The sequence below is a fragment of the Microcaecilia unicolor genome, chromosome 5, assembly GCF_901765095.1.
Source record: "Microcaecilia unicolor chromosome 5, aMicUni1.1, whole genome shotgun sequence".
In the NCBI taxonomy this organism is placed as follows: domain Eukaryota; kingdom Metazoa; phylum Chordata; class Amphibia; order Gymnophiona; family Siphonopidae; genus Microcaecilia; species Microcaecilia unicolor.
The window spans coordinates 290,034,185-290,051,209 of record NC_044035.1 but is presented as its reverse complement, the minus strand read 5'-3'; the positions used below and the strand labels follow the sequence as shown (position 1 = coordinate 290,051,209).

The 17,025-nt window shown below is 43.3% G+C and overlaps 1 protein-coding gene across 1 annotated transcript in view; it reads right to left on the bottom strand.

The window, feature by feature from the left end:
* NCAM2 (neural cell adhesion molecule 2) overlaps positions 1-17,025 on the bottom strand; it is a 351,991-nt gene that overhangs the window by 134,589 nt on the left and 200,377 nt on the right. The window contains exon 13 of the mRNA XM_030205047.1: positions 10,824-10,943. Within this exon, the coding sequence (XP_030060907.1) occupies positions 10,824-10,943 (120 nt within the window). The remainder of the gene's footprint in view (positions 1-10,823; positions 10,944-17,025) is intronic.

Here is a 17,025-nt window from a genome sequence, read left to right as displayed (position 1 = left end):
TAATTAGCTCATTATTTAATGAAATTGTGTGTGCAAATGGGGCACATGCCCACATTTGTGGGCCCAATTTTTAGCACTTATTATATAATTTGAGGGTTAATGCATGGTTTAGCACACGGTAACTAGAGCTGCAGAAGTGCGGTAATGGTTTTTACGGTATTTTGACAGTTATGTCATGCAAAAAAGTGCATTAAGGGCATTTGGTATTACAGGGAGGTAACTTTCGAAGGGCATGGGAAGGAAAGAGGCATGTAATGCAGTTTGCAGTTTGTACATGGCATATACTGCATGTTAATCATCACTTCAGCATTTAGCATGGGCAAAGTTGTAGCCTCCTAAAAAGGAGGTGCCAAATGCTTATGTACCAACTTCAACCTGAGTTCTATGCACTAATGCAAATGTTAACATATGACCTGCAATAGAAAATGTTGGGCACTTCCCAATAGTTGCCTAGTTTGTAGCTATTGCACATTCATTTTCTGCATTAAGCCATAGTAACTGTAAAATCTAATACTTTACTAAAAGGGCCCCTACATGTTATGTGTCAGTAGGCTCCAAACTGAATAAGGAAAAAAAAAGGATTTATGTGGTTAAGTCCAAAGCTAACTCTGTACATTCTTTTATCAACCCTTCTGTTTTTTCTTCTAGGCTTTTCAGTAATATTAGAATAAGAAATTACTTTTCTTGCAAAGATACTGATTTATATTCTTTGACCTCTACTGCATGTACAATAGTAATACGACATGAGTTATTCAATGAATTTCTTCTAACCTCCAGCCTCTATTGACACCAATCTGCTAATTTTTTCTGTACATCTCTAATGAATAACAAGGAAGTATCACTGGGGCACATTAACTATTTAGTAATAGCCTTTAAATATTCTTAGATATGTTGCATTCACAATGATTCTACAAAAACACACTTTTTGTAAAGCAATTTGCAAAAAATTATGTGTGTTTATAGCAAAACATGGCATTAGAAAAAAAGTGTGTGCGCATGCGTGCATGTGTATGTGAGAGAGAGAGGACAAAGTTGAACTTCTGAACAGAAAACCTCTGACTATATAAAAGCATTTCATCCAAAAAAAAAAATAGATGATGAACTCATACTATCTTCCTATGAATTCATCAGTGTTTTGGTTTATATTGTGGCAACATCTTTGTCCATTAAGTACCATTTTTAAAACAACTTTGAGTACCTTTCATGAAAGTTTAATTGGTGTTAACAGAATTAACGTGTACTAAAGGCCTCTTTTACAAAGCCGCCCTAGCGATTCCTGCGTGGTAAATTAGAGGAAGCCCATAGGAAGTGAATGGGTCTTCTTTTCATTTACCACGCAGGCATCACTAGCACGGCTTTGTAAAAGAAGCCCTAAATGCTGCACTTCCTATTTTATACTTATGGGTCACATGGCACTTAGCGCTTCATGTTCAGATATCTAAGCATAACTTGATAGAACTAGGGTTTTCAACCAAACCCTTGGGGCACACCCATCCAGTCGGGGTTTTCAGGATATCCCCATTAAATCCAATGTATTACCCCTCAACTGAGTAAAGTTTCCTACCTAGTTACATCCATTCTATCACTACTTAGTAACTATGACCCCCTTTTACTAAGTCACGTTCACTTTTTTAGCGCATGCTTAAATTGGGCATGCACTAAATGTTAGAGATGCTAATGCATTCCTATGGGCGTCTCTAACATCCAGATGATCTAATAGGTGAACACATATATTTATAAATCCTTATATAGAAGGTCAAAAATCACAGTCTGGTCATATAGATGATTATAATAATTCTCCAAAAGTCCATCTTCTAAAATAGCGATTTCCAAAATTATTCCTTTAGTATGTTCATCCAATGTGACTTTGTAAACTCTAGGAGATAAAGGCGTATTTTCTTACAACTGCTGAATTGTCCTCGGGCCAACTAAGTCACCTCCAAATTTTGTTGATTTTCTCACAACAGTCTTTAAAACTACACCAACTTTGGAGTTCTTGTTTTGTAGTCCCTCTAATCTTCATGAAACCTGACATAGTAACTGCATTTTGCAAAGTGCCATCAGGGGTTCAACTGAAGTCAATTATATTTCTCTCATAAACTGCTCCCTCAGGGTAAACCTCCATCAGTGCCAGAAGAAAATGGTGTCTATCTACAACAAACGCCTATTAAATTAAATTCAGTGGGGATATCCTGAAAAACTAAACTAGCTGGGTGTGCTGCGAAGACTGGGTTGAAAACAGTGGTGTGCTGGAGCCAGCTCACACCGGCTCGCAAGAGCCGGTTATTAAATTTTTTAATGTCTTGTGAGCCAGTTGTTGTTCAGGGCAAGCTGGCTCTCCTCCCTCCTTCCCTCGAGCTACAGGGTCCCTCGCTCCTTCCCTCGAGCTACAGGCTCCCTCCCAGTGTACGGATTCTTCGGGGCAGGCAGGAAAGATCCCCAGTCTTGCCTGCCCTGACCCTCCCCCGCTGCCGGATTGCTCTTTAAAAATGGCCACTGAAACTTCCAACGGTGGCCTTGCGAGACTTTTACTGAAGTCTTGGAGACTGCCCTTGTAAGTCTCGATGGCCATTTTGAAGTGCGATGCAGTAGCATCGCAGGAAAGTCAGCAACGGCAGTGGGCAGGAAAGACTGGAGATCTTTCCTGCCTGCCCCGAAGAATCCACTCAACAACCGGCAATCGCTGAGTATAGGTGGCTGGAGGGGGGGCAGGGGAGAGAGGACAATTGCTGGGTATGGGTGGCTGGAGGGAGGCAGGGGAGAGAAGACAATTGCTGGCATGGGTGATTGGAGGGGGCATGGGTGGCAGGGGGGGCAGGGGAGAGAAGCAATCGCTGGGCATGGGTGGCTGGAGGGGGGCAGGGGAGAGAGGACAATCGCTGGGTATGGGTGGCTGGATGGGGCAGGGGAGAGAGGACAGTCACTGGGTATGGGTGGCTGGAGGGGGGGCAGGGGAGAGAGGTCAGTCGCTGGGTATGGGTGGCTGGAGGGGGGCAGGGGAGAGAGTACAATCGCTGGCATGGGTGGCTGGAGGGGGCAGGGGAGAGAGGACAATCACTGGGTATGCGTGGCTGGAGGGGGCAGGGGAGAGAGGACAGTCGCTGGGTATAGGAGGCTGGAGGGGGACAGGGGAGAGAAGACAATCGCTAGGTATGGGTGGCTGGAGGGGGCAGGGGAGAGAGTACAATCACTGGCATGGGTGGCTGGAGGGGGCAGGGGAGAGAGGACAATCACTGGGTATGGGTGGCTGGAGGGGGGCAGGGGAGAGAGGACAATCGCTGGGTATGGGTGGCTGGAGGGGGGCAGGGGAGAGAGTACAATCGCTGGCATGGGTGGCTGGAGGGGGGCAGGGGAGAGAAGACAATCGCTGGGTATGGGTGACTGGAGGGGGGCAGGGGAGAGAGGACAATCGCTGGGTAATGGTGGTTGGAGGGGGGCAGGGGAGAGAATATGGGTGGCTGGAGGGGGGCAGGGGAGCAAAGAGAATTGCTGGGTATGGATGGCTGGAGGGGAGGGGAGGGCAGGGGGAGAGGAGAGTTGCTGGACATGGGTGGATGGAGGAGAGGGAAGGGAGAGAAGAAATGCTGGACATGGATGGAGGAGAGGGAAGAGTGTGGAAGGAGATGAGATGAGGGAAAAGGAAGATAGGTGAAAAACTGGATGAAGAAAATAGGCAGAAGCTGGATCCACTGGACAGTCAAGTCTGTGGAGGACCCAGCTTTTTCTTATGGATGTAGGGCAAGAAATGAAGAAGAAAGGTGGAAAGTAAAGAAATAAATGAAAAGGAAGCCCTAGAAATGGAGTTAAGAGGACAGATAGCAGCAGAATCGGATACTGGGCCAGCATGATCAGAAAAACAAAGTCACCAGACAACAAAGGTAGAAAAAAATCATTTTATTTTCATTATAGTGTTTGGAATATGTCCACTTTGAGAATCAGGTGCTCAACATTAAAAGTTTATATTTATTTACTTATTTATGGCATTTTATCCCACATTAAACATGAATTAGATTGGAACCTGGGATCATTACATTTTTTTTTCCTGGAGTAATGCATTGCCCCACCCCCAGGCTCTCTCCCTGTCTATAGCCAGCTCTGCAATTTGGGGGGGTGCAGAGGTGGACGAGGGGCGCAGAGGTGGACGAGGGGGCACAGAGGTGGACGGGGGGGGGGGGGGGGCGCATAGGTGGACCAGGGAGAGAGCCTGTTGTTAAACATTTAGCAGCACACCACTGGTTGCACTTTCTGTTCACAATACTGTGGTCTATTACATTTTATATCTATGAATGAGATATGTTATAAATGAATATTGGACAGTTCTTTTCTGCTCTAAGCAACCTATCTATAGTACAACCTTCCTTTGGTTATTAACCAGGAACAGTCTTGTTCCTTTTTCAAAACCTTTTCTCTTTCAAAAATTTTTCATTATGTAAATTGATGGATACGACTTAGCTGTAATATCCCATGTCTGTGTTGGTTTATCTTGCTTAAACTGCTTTGGACACCCCTGAGAATAAGTAGGTTATAAATGTCCATATTAGATTAGATTATAAATTGAGGGCTTTTTTTTGAGTGGATTGTGCGTGCTCTGGTATAAGCAAACATCATTTTTTAAAGTGATTTTTTACATTATCTCTTGATTCCAATGAGAAGAATTTTTGACTCCATTCTGAATGCAAGCATATCTAGAAATAATTAAAGGCTATTGCTAAATAGCTAATGTGCCCTAGTGATACTTATTTATTATTCTGGGATCTTGTTTGGGGAAAATTTTTATTTATTTATTTTTACATGCCATAACCAGTTGTTATCTCTAATGAATATGCATGGCATAGATTTGCATACAACTCAAGCAGAATGAATGTAAATCTATCTCCTGCATATTCATTAGGGATAGAATGGAAACTCAAGAAGATTACTTATTCTTGTTTTTCTTGTTTAAGTAATGCATCTTTTAGTACACTAACAAAGACTTCAGTTCATTATGGAGCTCATTTTTGAAACAGAAAAACATCCACAAAATGGCATAACAGGCAAGATATATGTATTTCTCACAGAAAAACATCTAAAGTGCAACACAATAATAAAAAAGAGTCTGCTAGTCACCGCAAAGAAGACATTCACCTCCTCAACTCCTTTTCCACACCTGCTAGACCCCCAGTCAAACCCATTCTTTCCTGTGTATCTCATCCCTTTCCCTCACCAAACCCTTACTGTTCCCAAACCCCCATACCTCCCATTATACCTCCCTACCTGCTTGTCCTGTGTCTCTTATTGTTCATCTGTTTGTCCACTCCCAGTTTGTCACTGTGCTCTGCATTGCAGATGTGTGTGTTATGACTGTTTGCTGATTGTGGAAGAGTGAGTGCTTAGTGCTGCAGCTGTGTGTATCTGGACTGTTTGTTGGTGGTGGAAGAGTGAGTGTTTTGGGTAGCTGGTGTGTGTTTCATGATTGTGTGCTGGTGCGGGTACTGGTGCTTGGTTTCATGAGGTGCAGTACGTGGAGATGTGCACAGGGTGTTTCTGAGGTAAGCGGGTTGCACCTGTGGTGAAGGGAATCCTGCACATCAATCATGGGCGCACTGAATGCTTTGATGGCTCATGCCTTGCTGAAAGTGGATGAGAGTTTGAAGAGGAGGCCACAGAGGAGATTTTCCTATCAGAGAGTCTTCAGGCCCCACACCCTCTTCTTGGACCTCACTGACCATACAAATGCCTTACTAGGTTCCATTTTGACAGTGCTGCCATACAGCTCCTCTGTGACTAACTACAAACCCTCCTCCAGCCCAGGACATGCAGGAATAATCTTGTGCCAGTCCACATGAAGGCCACTGTCTCCCTCGTCTTTCTGGCCACTGGTACTTTCCAGTCAGCAGTAGCAGTCAATGCAGACTGAATCCATCCCACCATCATCTCCACTATCTTGCCTAGTTCCTTGATGCTTGCCTCACCCACTCTTCACACTATATTACCTTCCCCACTACTGCCCAGGCCCTATAGAACAGCATGGCTCAGTTCTACACCTTAGACCTCTTTTCCTCACTCATAGGCATCATCGACAGCACACACTTTACATTCAAACCCCACCCTGGGAACAGGAGGACACCTACAGGAATAGAAAATCATATCACTCCATGAACATGCAAATCATGTGTGATGCCCAGGGGGAGACTGTGGATGTATGTGCCCACTACTCAGTCTCTTTTCATGATGCCTACATCCACCAGCATTCAGGAATCTACTGCAGGTTTGACCAAGGGAAGATAGTGGGCAGCTGTCTCCAAGGTAAGCAGTATAGGAATTCCCAAACCCCATACCCCCTTCCCGTCCTATCCTTTAACACACTCCCTCTAGATGCCCCCAAAACCCACAACTACTACCCCATCTCCACAAGGTCACCATGCCAGCCAATACACACCCATGTCTGTGATTCTGTTTCCCCCAACAGGTGACAGAGGCACCCCTATCTCCCCAGCACACACCACCACAACATGGCAATTATGTGGCTCACAACAATACTTTATCATCCCCCTCTACCTCTCCATCCCCTCTGGGAGCCACCTCTCCAAACCTATTCCTGAGCTTCAGAAAATGCCTGGGTCTTGCAGGAGCAGAAAGTATGTCAGAGTCCTCCCCTGTGGGGCTCCCACAGTCCATCCTGCTGCCTCTGCTACACCCTGGAAATCTGGCTACCTGATTCATCAGTGGCTGTTCTACTGCTGGGCCCAGTACCCAGCAAGGGAATGTGCGCTACCCCTGAGGGACCTGGCCTAGGATGCTGTGGGTCCCATTCTTTGATGCTTGGATGGAGGTTGTGGCTATGCAGCCAAGGTGGGTGTTGTGATGCTTGGCTGTGTGGTATGGACACCAGTGTCACTTGCAGCTGGTGTAGAGGATGTTGCTGCAGGACTTGTAGCCTCACTGGTTCCATTTAGAGGCTCAGGAGCTTGTTGTGTGGGCATTGTGTTCACCAAGGCTGCCATGTAATCCTGGAAATCTTGCCAGATCCTCAGAAGCTGCTGCCAGATATTCTGGGCTGTTTCCCAGCTGTCCTGCTGCATGGTCCACAGCAGCTGCCTGCATTCTTGTTGTACTTGAAGGCCATCATGTAGAAGACGTAGCTTCTGCAAATTATGTGCTAGCAGTTTGTTAGCCAGCCACAGCATCTTCCATCTATGGCGGTAGGATCCCCTATGGGCTGGATGTGGTACTCATCAACCTCCTCTGCCTCTGTTGGGCCACCTGCAAATGCCATGGGGGGGGGGGGGGTTCCACCACTAATTGTTCCTGCTCTTCATCTCCTGAATTGGAATTCTGGCTGGTGTCTTTAATGTGCTCTTCTTTTGCCACGGTGCCCTCCTGTGAGCCCTCAGCTGCCACCAATTTGCCTTCGTCCACCTGTACTGGCTGCTGGTTCCAGGCTCTCCACTGGACTCTGTGTCATTGCCTGCATAGGGAAAGTAGAGGAAATGTGTCTGTTGCAACTAGCTAACCTGGAAGTCTGTTGCAGCCTTCCTGAACATACCCCTCCATGTGTACTTCTAGACCACAGCTGATGAGGAATATCAGTGTCATGCAATCCAAAGATGTATGCCTCTACATCTAACACTGCAGATGCCAAGGGATATGGTGCACTCTGTACCTCAGAGACAGGGTGTCAGACAGCCACACAGCCCGGTCAGTACAGAAGGAAGTGGTATGGAGGTCACAGTGAGAGGAACACAGAGGCAGAGAAAACAGGAATAGACACTGGTTGGTGATGGGCCTAGGTGGATTGGGGGGGGGGGGGAAGAAGGCACCTAAACATGACAGATACAGGGGTCCTCCACCTGGCAAGTTGAGTGGCCCAAGTCCTGCCCATTACCCAGTATTTCCTGTTGAATTATTGGGACATGGTCCCTGGTAAGCAGCCTTTCAGAATATACTCTGGTGTGCCTTCCTACCCTCTCCTCCACCTACTTGAGAACCTGTATTGCACATGGAAGTGCTATCGATGAGCCCCCTCACAGTGTCCCTGATTGAGGAAGAGAGGGTGAAACAGAGAGAACAGCCAGCATAGCTTTGTTCTCCTAAACTTACCTGACTCCCTAGCCTGTGCTGCAGTGTCCTGGCTTCCTAGGCCATAGATGCTTTTTTGGAGAAGAAGGCTGTGCACCATATGCTCCACAGGGGTGAGGTTCACAGTATCTGCACCCAGCAGGTTGGCCCCAGCCATCCGTCTCACAAACCTCTTCAGCTGCCTCCATTTCCTCTTGCAGTCCTCCACTTCCCTGTTTGCGTGGAAAACCACATTATGCGTGTTGCATATGGTAACCCATTGTTTTCCCTCGGTATAAGCGTACATTGTTTGCCCCTTCGGAGCAAAGATATTGGAATGGCATGCCATTATTTCCTTGACAAGGAGTTCAATCTCACCATCACTGAAATTGCACTTCCTTCTTGGGGCTTTCATTCTGGATGCCATTTGTGGGATATGGAGGGCTGGAAATCCTGAGATGCACATTTTTATATGGCACTGTAGACACTTCAGGTGTGACCACTTAGACATTTGGGAGATGGACTTCTTTTTTTTTTTCCATAATGACCCACACAGTCCCCTTTTGCCACAGTTTTCATATAAGCAGAGATCTCTGATCTTACTCTTCCCCTTCTGTTAGGGAGCTTACCTGAGACCTGATCTGCCTTATGTATCTGCTAACAAAGGACTCCTTGCTGCTGGATAAGATAAAGCACAGACACTGGTCAGCAGGAACATAAGGACAGCAGTAAAATGTGATACAAACTGTTTTCATGCTATTTACCTATTTATTGTTTTAAAACTGATGCTATGGGGTTGTGGGGATGTGTGCAGATATGAATGTCATGGAGACACCCTTGAAAACCATTTCTGGTACAGGTTGATCTCTTATATCTTCATCTATAAAGACCAAATCAAAGAATTCATTCAGCCTCTCCACTATAACCTTGTCCTCCCTGTGTGCCCCTTTTGCTCCTTCATGATGCAATAGTCCCATGGATTTACTCGCAGTCTTTTTACTTCAGATGTACCTGAAAAAGTTGTTACTGTGAGTTTTTACCTGTGCAGCAAGTTTCTCTTCATATTCTCTTTCAGCTTTCTTTATCAATGCTTTGCATCTAACTCATCAGTGCTAATGTTATTATTTTCTTCATTTAGGTCCTTTTTCCATTCTATGAGGGATGTTGTTTTGGCTTTAATAGACTCTTTCACTTCACCTTTTAATCATGCTGGCTGTTGTTTTCCATTCTTTCCACATTTGTGTGAAATATATCTGGTCTGGGATTCCAAGATGATAATTTTAAACAATATCCAAGCCTGATTTAAAGTCCTAACCTTTGCAGCCAATCCTTTGAGCTTCTTTTTAAGCATTTTCTTCATTTTATCATAGTCGTCTTCTGTGGCTTCACTTTAAATATTATTTCAAATTTGATTATGATATGATTAGGGCAGTATGATTTACCACAATCAAATTTTTTAATTGCATGGTTGATCGCATGATCCAAATGGGCACCATCTCCTCCTATCTCCCTCCCCTCCATGGGCACCATCTCCCCTCCTCTCCATGGGCACCATCTCCCTCCCCTCCCCTCCTCTCCATGGACACAGCTCTTCCTTATTGCTTTTTGGGACCTTGTGTACACTGCAACTTATGCATGACATTACAGAATAGTGTTTAGGTATCCTGCTGGCACTTTTGTGATCGAGTGTACCCTGATCTACATAAATGCTAATATTAATAGGGTAGATATTCAAATTTAACTAGCCAAAAACATCTCCTGGATGGTTAAATTGCGGGTTCGGGCTAATTGTTAATTTTCAGCAGCACTTAACTGGTTAATGCCACTGAAAATAACCAGTTAGCACCAAACTGAAAAATCCAAAATTTAGGGGGTGTTCCAGGGGCATAGTTAGGACTTGGCCAGTCAGTGCTCGGTGCCCAGGCATTGCCTGACATTGAATATCCAGGTTTAACACTGTGATAGTTTATAGAATTGTCCATAGATGCTGGCACTTTCTTCCCCTAGAGGGGCTGACAGCAGTGCCTTTATAGTATCCCCTGCTCCAGGCTGAGTGGCAAGTACCCTGGCATGGCAACAAGATACACTGCCACTGAACTATCAGGCTGGCCCCATGGGTAATTTCAGTTCATTTGTAACTACCCATCTTTAATAAATACTAGCTGAGGAATAAACTGAAACATGGACATTCCAGTGGTTTGGAACATGAGGACAGTGTCAGACAGACTTTTACAGTCTTTGTCCCGCAAATGACAAGACAGATTTGGATAGGTTGGAGTGGGCTTTGACGGCAATTCCAGTAGTTGGAACACAAGGACAGAGCCAGGAGGACTTCTATGTCCCAGAAACACCAAAGAAAGACCATGACCAAGTATATAATATCATGTTCGTTGTTGATTTAAATCTTGAAATGATAATAATGTGACCGTTGGGCAGACTGGATAGACCATTCAGGTCTTTATCTGCCATCACTTACTATGTTACAACGTCACTATTCTAATATCAAACATAAACCAATTCATATCAAAAAGTTAGCATAAAATGAGTTAGGAAAAAATTAGCTTAAAATACCTTTATGACTCATAAATGACACATTTTCTTAAATGTTGAGCCTAATTTGTGACAAGATAACGTGAGCCAAGACTTGATAAAAATTTAATTGCATAGTCCTGTTCAATATATTTACTGTACTGTGTATGGCAGAAAAACAATTATGAAAAGCAGAATACAATGGAAGGAATATAATAGAAAGATATTTTGATTTTTTACAACAAAATATTACTTACGAACTGGAAGAGTCTGAAAGATCTCAGTTTTGCTATACTCCCCCTGTCCTTTCCCATTCACAGCTGCCACTTTAATTTCATAGGTCGTATTTGGTTCCAAATTGCTCAGAAGAACAATAGCTGTAAAGAAGTATTCAAAAGGATTTCTTTTAAAAATTAAAATGGTGATAATATTAGCTACAATATGTCATAAAAGATACCAGAATTACAATAATACTCAATGTATTCCATTAGCAACCATGGCCTTGATTTAATTCATTTATTGATTTGGAGAAAAAAGGCTGCTATTTAATTTCTGTGCCACATTTTGCACTGAATATTGGAATACAGTAGTATAATTATTTCATAAAACCTGAAAACCCATGTCTAAAGCCAATGCAAGGGTTTTTATTAGATTGGCCTCCAGCTTTTTCCAAGATAAGTAATGGAAGCGGGACGGACAGTATGAGATTGTAGGGTAAAACAATGGACCACTCTTATATGGACTCCTGTTACAAAGGTGCGCTAATGATTAGCGTGCACTAAATGCTAAGAAGCCTATGTTATTCCTATAGGCTTTTTAGCATTCAGCGTACGCTAATTATTAGCACACCTTAGTAAAAGGAGCCCTATATTACTCCATATATTCCACAAATTTCTTCATAGATTCAATGTGCATTACAAAGTCCTCCCTGTTAAACTGCTCTTGCTTGTGCTACTTTACAAAATGTGTCACATATATGTAAAGAAGCATACACACACAGATATTGTAGTAAAATTACCACATACACATCTATGTGCTACTAGTTGAATATATATATTTTCCCCCTTGTGTCACTGCTCTTTGTTTTAATGTGCACATGTCTAAAATGGCCATTTCTGTCATTCATAGTGCTCTTTCTAGGTTTATCTTCAGGGGTGCTGTACATACTTTATAAAAGGTTCAGCACCTGGTGAGCTTTAAAAAAAAACAACAACAACAACAACACAATCCTAGCTTTAAACACACGGAGGCCAATATTCAAAGTGATGTGGTGCTGGCTCTGAATATTGGGCAGGGACCCGCATAACTTGTTTTTGTTGATTAAAAAAAAGCCCCCAAGCCCCCTTTCATCAATGTCCCCTCTTTTCCTCCTTCTCTCCCCCCAGTGCACATTAAGACCCCCTGCAAAACCCCTCCCCTCTACCTCCCCCTAACCGTGAATGCAAGCACCCCGGGCTTACCTACATTCCTGGTGGTCCAGCGGGGTCATTGGGGACAGGAGAGTAGCTCCCTCCCTCCTGTCCCTTGTGGTAGTCATTTTACAGAAGGGCCACAAGGGGCAGGACCGAGGGAGCTGCACTCCTGCCCACAACAACCCCACTGGACCACCAGGAATGTAGGTAAGCCCAGGGGGGGCTTGCCTTCATGGTTGAGGAAGTGATGGTTGGGGGCCTTGCAGGGGGTCTTAATGCCCACTGGTGGAGGGAAGGAGGGAAAGATGGGGCATGGTCGAAGGGGGCTCAGGGGCTTGTTAAATAAAAAAAGAAAGTTATGCGGGACGCAGTGGTTGGCTGAATATCAGCTAGGCCTGCATAACCTCCAGCAGCCTGCCCGCCCCAATTTATCCCATGATATTCAGTGTCCATGCTCCGACATGGCCCGACATTAAAAATTAGGGGATAATTTAGCCAGCGACGATCACCATTTTAAAAAAATGATGACCGCCACCAGCTGAATATTGGGGGAATGGTCTAACGGATACCTACCTACATGTTCTATATAAATCTTCTAAAAGTCTGCTCTAAAATACAGACTTCTTTACTATGAAAGCACATAGGGGTTAATATTCAAAGAAATGTAAATGGCCAGGAGAGGCTCCTGATTGTTTAAAATGCTTGTACAAGGCTATCCAGGGACACTCAGCGGCACTTAATCAGATACTGCTGCTAAATATGCTTTCTAACCACCTATGCCAAAACTGGCTAATTTGTGGGCAGTCTGGTGATGGAGTTAGGGTGGAGCAGAAAATTAGCCACTTAGTGGCAATTTTCAGTCCGCTAACTGGCTAAGTAAATGCATAAAGTTAGAGCAGTAAAACAACTTCCCTAATTTTATGCACCAAGTTAATCAGACAGTGGTCTGAATATCAACTAGTGCCCGGTTATCTCCCTGGTCAGTGGTCATACCTGGATAGATGGGAGGCACTGTCACGGTTGTGCCCAGGTTCCTTGCTCTCAGTCACCTCGCCCCCCAGTGGTTAGACCTGGTAGCTGCTGTGAACCGATGGCTTGCCGTTTCCCATGTTACAGAAGATATTCTGGTCCGGTCCGGATCTTCCAGCCTTCCAGATTGTTTTGGGTTTTTTTTTTTAACCAAGCAGTACCCATACCTAGTGAACTCCCTTGTAGGCTGCCTTTATTAATCAACTGGGAAGTCTAGTTTGCCTTGCAACAGAGGTCCTCAGAGGAGGTTCCTTTGGTGAGAGTTAGTTGCAGTGCTGCTGAGTTTTTCCCGGTTGTGGCTTTGACCCTGCTTGTCTCCTGGTTTATTCGACTGTCTGCTGCCTGCCGTGACCCGGCCTGTCTCCTGGTCTATTCTACTGTCTGCTGCCTGCTTAGACCCGGCTTGTTTTCTGGTTTCTTCTTCCTGCTGTTTCCTGCAGTTCAGCCTTCCTGCCCTGTCCGGTAAGTCCTGCCGGCCGCCTGCACCCAGGGGCTCAACCCTTGAGGAACGGCGGTCAAGTGCAGGTGAAGTTTGGACTGATTTCCTGTCCTGCTTGTTCCAGCTTGAGTTGCTTCGGCTGCAGTCGTCATCTGGGAGTTCCGGTCCTGGGTTTGCCGGTACGTCTGTTCTGCCTTGTCTTGTGTTTGGGTGATTCTCCTGCCGCTGCCGCTCCTTGGCAGTGGTCCAAGGGCTCACTAACGCAGAGGTTCCACGAGAAACTTAACAGGCACACATGCCCCAGCATTGAATACCTGGGATTAGTTCAGCCTGCGGCCTGAACCAACTTACTAGTTACTTTTTGCCAAAGGCTGTATATCAACCCCTTATTTTATTGTAAAGACTCAAAAACACTCAAAAAAACAAAACATTAAAATCTTAAGTTTTCTATATGCCCTCATGACAATTTTGTCTTCAAAGGATTTTATTAATAAAAAGCATTCCCTCACTATTTATTGAATCCGGTCCATAAAGGGGAATAAAGCTGTAAATCAGGCCTAAGTATGTGATATTGCAATGAAGATCAGCACTGCAAATGCCCTGGAAAGCAGTGGTACTACAAATAAAGGTATTTAAGAATTACATGACCATTGGGGCTACTATACAGATTTTACAAAAGGACTTGGCAGGAAACCATATGATTACAAACCTAATAAAGGTTTATTTTCAGACTCATGCTAGACTTTAATGTTTACAATTAAGGAGAAATTAATGAGAACTCTAGGCAGATCCATGGGCCTACAGCGATGTAGAATGCCTTCAAGCATAAAAGCTCCATATTTGCTGGCAATTTATGAAGGTTAATTTATTTTTAGATATACCATTAAATAGTAAAGAAAAAAAAACCCTGATTTTATATAAAATTATCATAAATTGTCTCTTGCAAATGAATTTAAAATGCTTGCTCATACAAAGCATGGAAATAAAAGTCAACAACACATACAATACAAAGTAATACTTTACTAGGGATCTTTTTACTAAGCTGTTGTAAAAATTGACCTTAGCACACCCTTACATGGGTTTTTCACACGCGCTAAAGCCTTTTTTTTTACCATAGCAAAAAAAAAAAATGGATGATTTCCCATTTGTTGAATTAATGGCCATGGGCTAATTTGCCATTAGTGCACAGCCATAAAAAAAACAAAAGTGTGTGAACACCTGTCAACACCTATTTGTAGGTAGTAAGGACTCATGCAGTAATCAGTTAGTGTGCGATAATATAACTGCACTAACTGATTAGCACAGAAACATCCACTCTCTGCCCCCAGGCAAGCCACCTCCATGAAAAAAACTAAAATATATATTTTAGCATGTGGTTAGCATGTGCTGATTTGGAAATTTACCTCAGCGCTCCCTGCTGTAATAGTTATGGTAATTGAAATCACCCATTATTATACTGTTGCCCAATTTGCCAGATTTCCTAATTTCTGTAAACATTTCTTCATCTGTCTGTTTGTTCTGTCCTGGCAAATGATAGTACAGCCCTACCAGAATATTCCTTCCCTTCATACATATAATTTCCATCCATAAGGATTCCTTACTGCTATCTGTTTCATGTAGAATGTTTATTTTGTTTGACTCAATTCCCTTATTAACATATAGTGCAACTCCCCTCCAATTTGATCCACTTTATCATTTTGTACCCTAATAACAGTGTCCTATTGATTGTCCTTTTTCCACCAGGTCTCTGATATGCCTATTATATCTATCCCTTCATTTAGGGACCCTTTTACTAAACTACGGGTAGCGTGTGCTAAATCGGCTCTTCCACTGGGGTAGTGCGGGAGCCCAGCAGTAGTTTTGAAGTTGGCATGAACAGTTAGCCATGGTAGCATGGGGGACATTCCTGGCGGTAATCAGCAGTGTGACCACATTGCCATGCGTTGCCCAATTACCACACAAGTAGCATGTGAGCCATTACTGCCTTCTAAATAGGTGGCAGTAAGAGCTCAGGCAGTAAATAGCCGCACTCTAATTTTAATATTACTGCATGGCCATTTACTGCCCCCCATTTAAAAAAGGCCCTTTTCTTGCTGCAGTAAAATTGGCCCAATGCATGCCATTTTCACATGACAATTATATGTTTTGTTTGATTGTATGCCTCCTCAACACACCAATCACAATTGCTGATTCTAATACATTGAATGTCAATAATAATTTGGAATATGTTGCTCAGGGCCAGCTCAAAGAGTTGTGATACCATGAGTCAACTTTTGCTTAAGTGCCCCATTTTGAGGCTAAGATTGTAATATGAGCCAAGCAGATTTTAAGTCTCAAGAACATCCCCACATAGAAAGAAATATGGTGGTGTAGCTTAAACGCTTTTGCTTACCCAGTTTTTGGACTTAAAATTATTCCATACATTTAGTTCTCAGAGACTGTCCCTCGCCATAAATTAGCACATTCTCTGCTTCTGTTGCTTCTGCCAGTTTCTGCCTCATTATTCTAATCATTTATATGTATAATTAAAGTATAAATATTAATGTCCATTTATAGAATTACTCCCTTTATGTCTTACATCTTATCCAGTCTACCTTACCCCTTTTACGTCTCCTATTTCCACCCTCTGTCACCTCTTTCAGAGGCATACCCCTTCCTTCATCTTTCACCGTCTCTACATCTATCCCTTTCAATTGTCTCCCAAACTTTCCCCATTACAAACCATTCAGAATGTGGCAACTAGACTGTTAACAAGTGTTTGAGAACAAAACATCAGACTTGAAGGACTATCATTATTACCTATAGAGTTTTGGGTGAGATCCAATATATCAGGCATCTATACCCTTGAGATATGAAGGGGAAAAATTATTGATGACACCTATCCTGAATAAGATTTTGTATGAAGAGATAAGGCAGCGTTCTTTATCATTAATTGGACTTAGGGAATGGCATCTTCTTCCTTTGAAGACCCAAAAGCAAAATGAGGTAGATAAGTTCAAGAGCTACTGAAGGGTTAACTGTTTGTGCTGGATTTTGGTAAATAATGATGAAATTTTAGAGATAAGGCTGATGGGATAGTTAAGAAGTCAGATGATTGTATTTATGAGGTTTTAGAGTGAATAGATTTTGAATGTATTTATCTGTTTGATTTTATTAATCATGTTTTTATTGCAATCTGCCTTGGATAAAGGGGTGATCCCAGAAAATTACAGCAAAGCTGGCGCTATTGACAGCTTAGGGGGATTGTCCTTGAGACAGCTCGTCTATGGGCGAAACATGCATGTCAGACATTTAAATCCCTCAGTCTGATGTACATAAAGATGAGTACCTTTTATTAAAAATATATATATAAAAAGTAGTAATAAACATAAATTAACACATGTTAATCAGGTGAACCGAAGAAGAGGTGGGTGCTAGACACATTGCTATTTCTACGTATTAGCAATGAGCACCGCTGAGGTCACCATAGAATCGATTATGAGTATTTCAATGACTTCATAATATATGCTATTATAAACCTGGACATTTTACAAGTTGATTAATCAGGTACCATTATCATACAGTGGTGTTATAACTGTG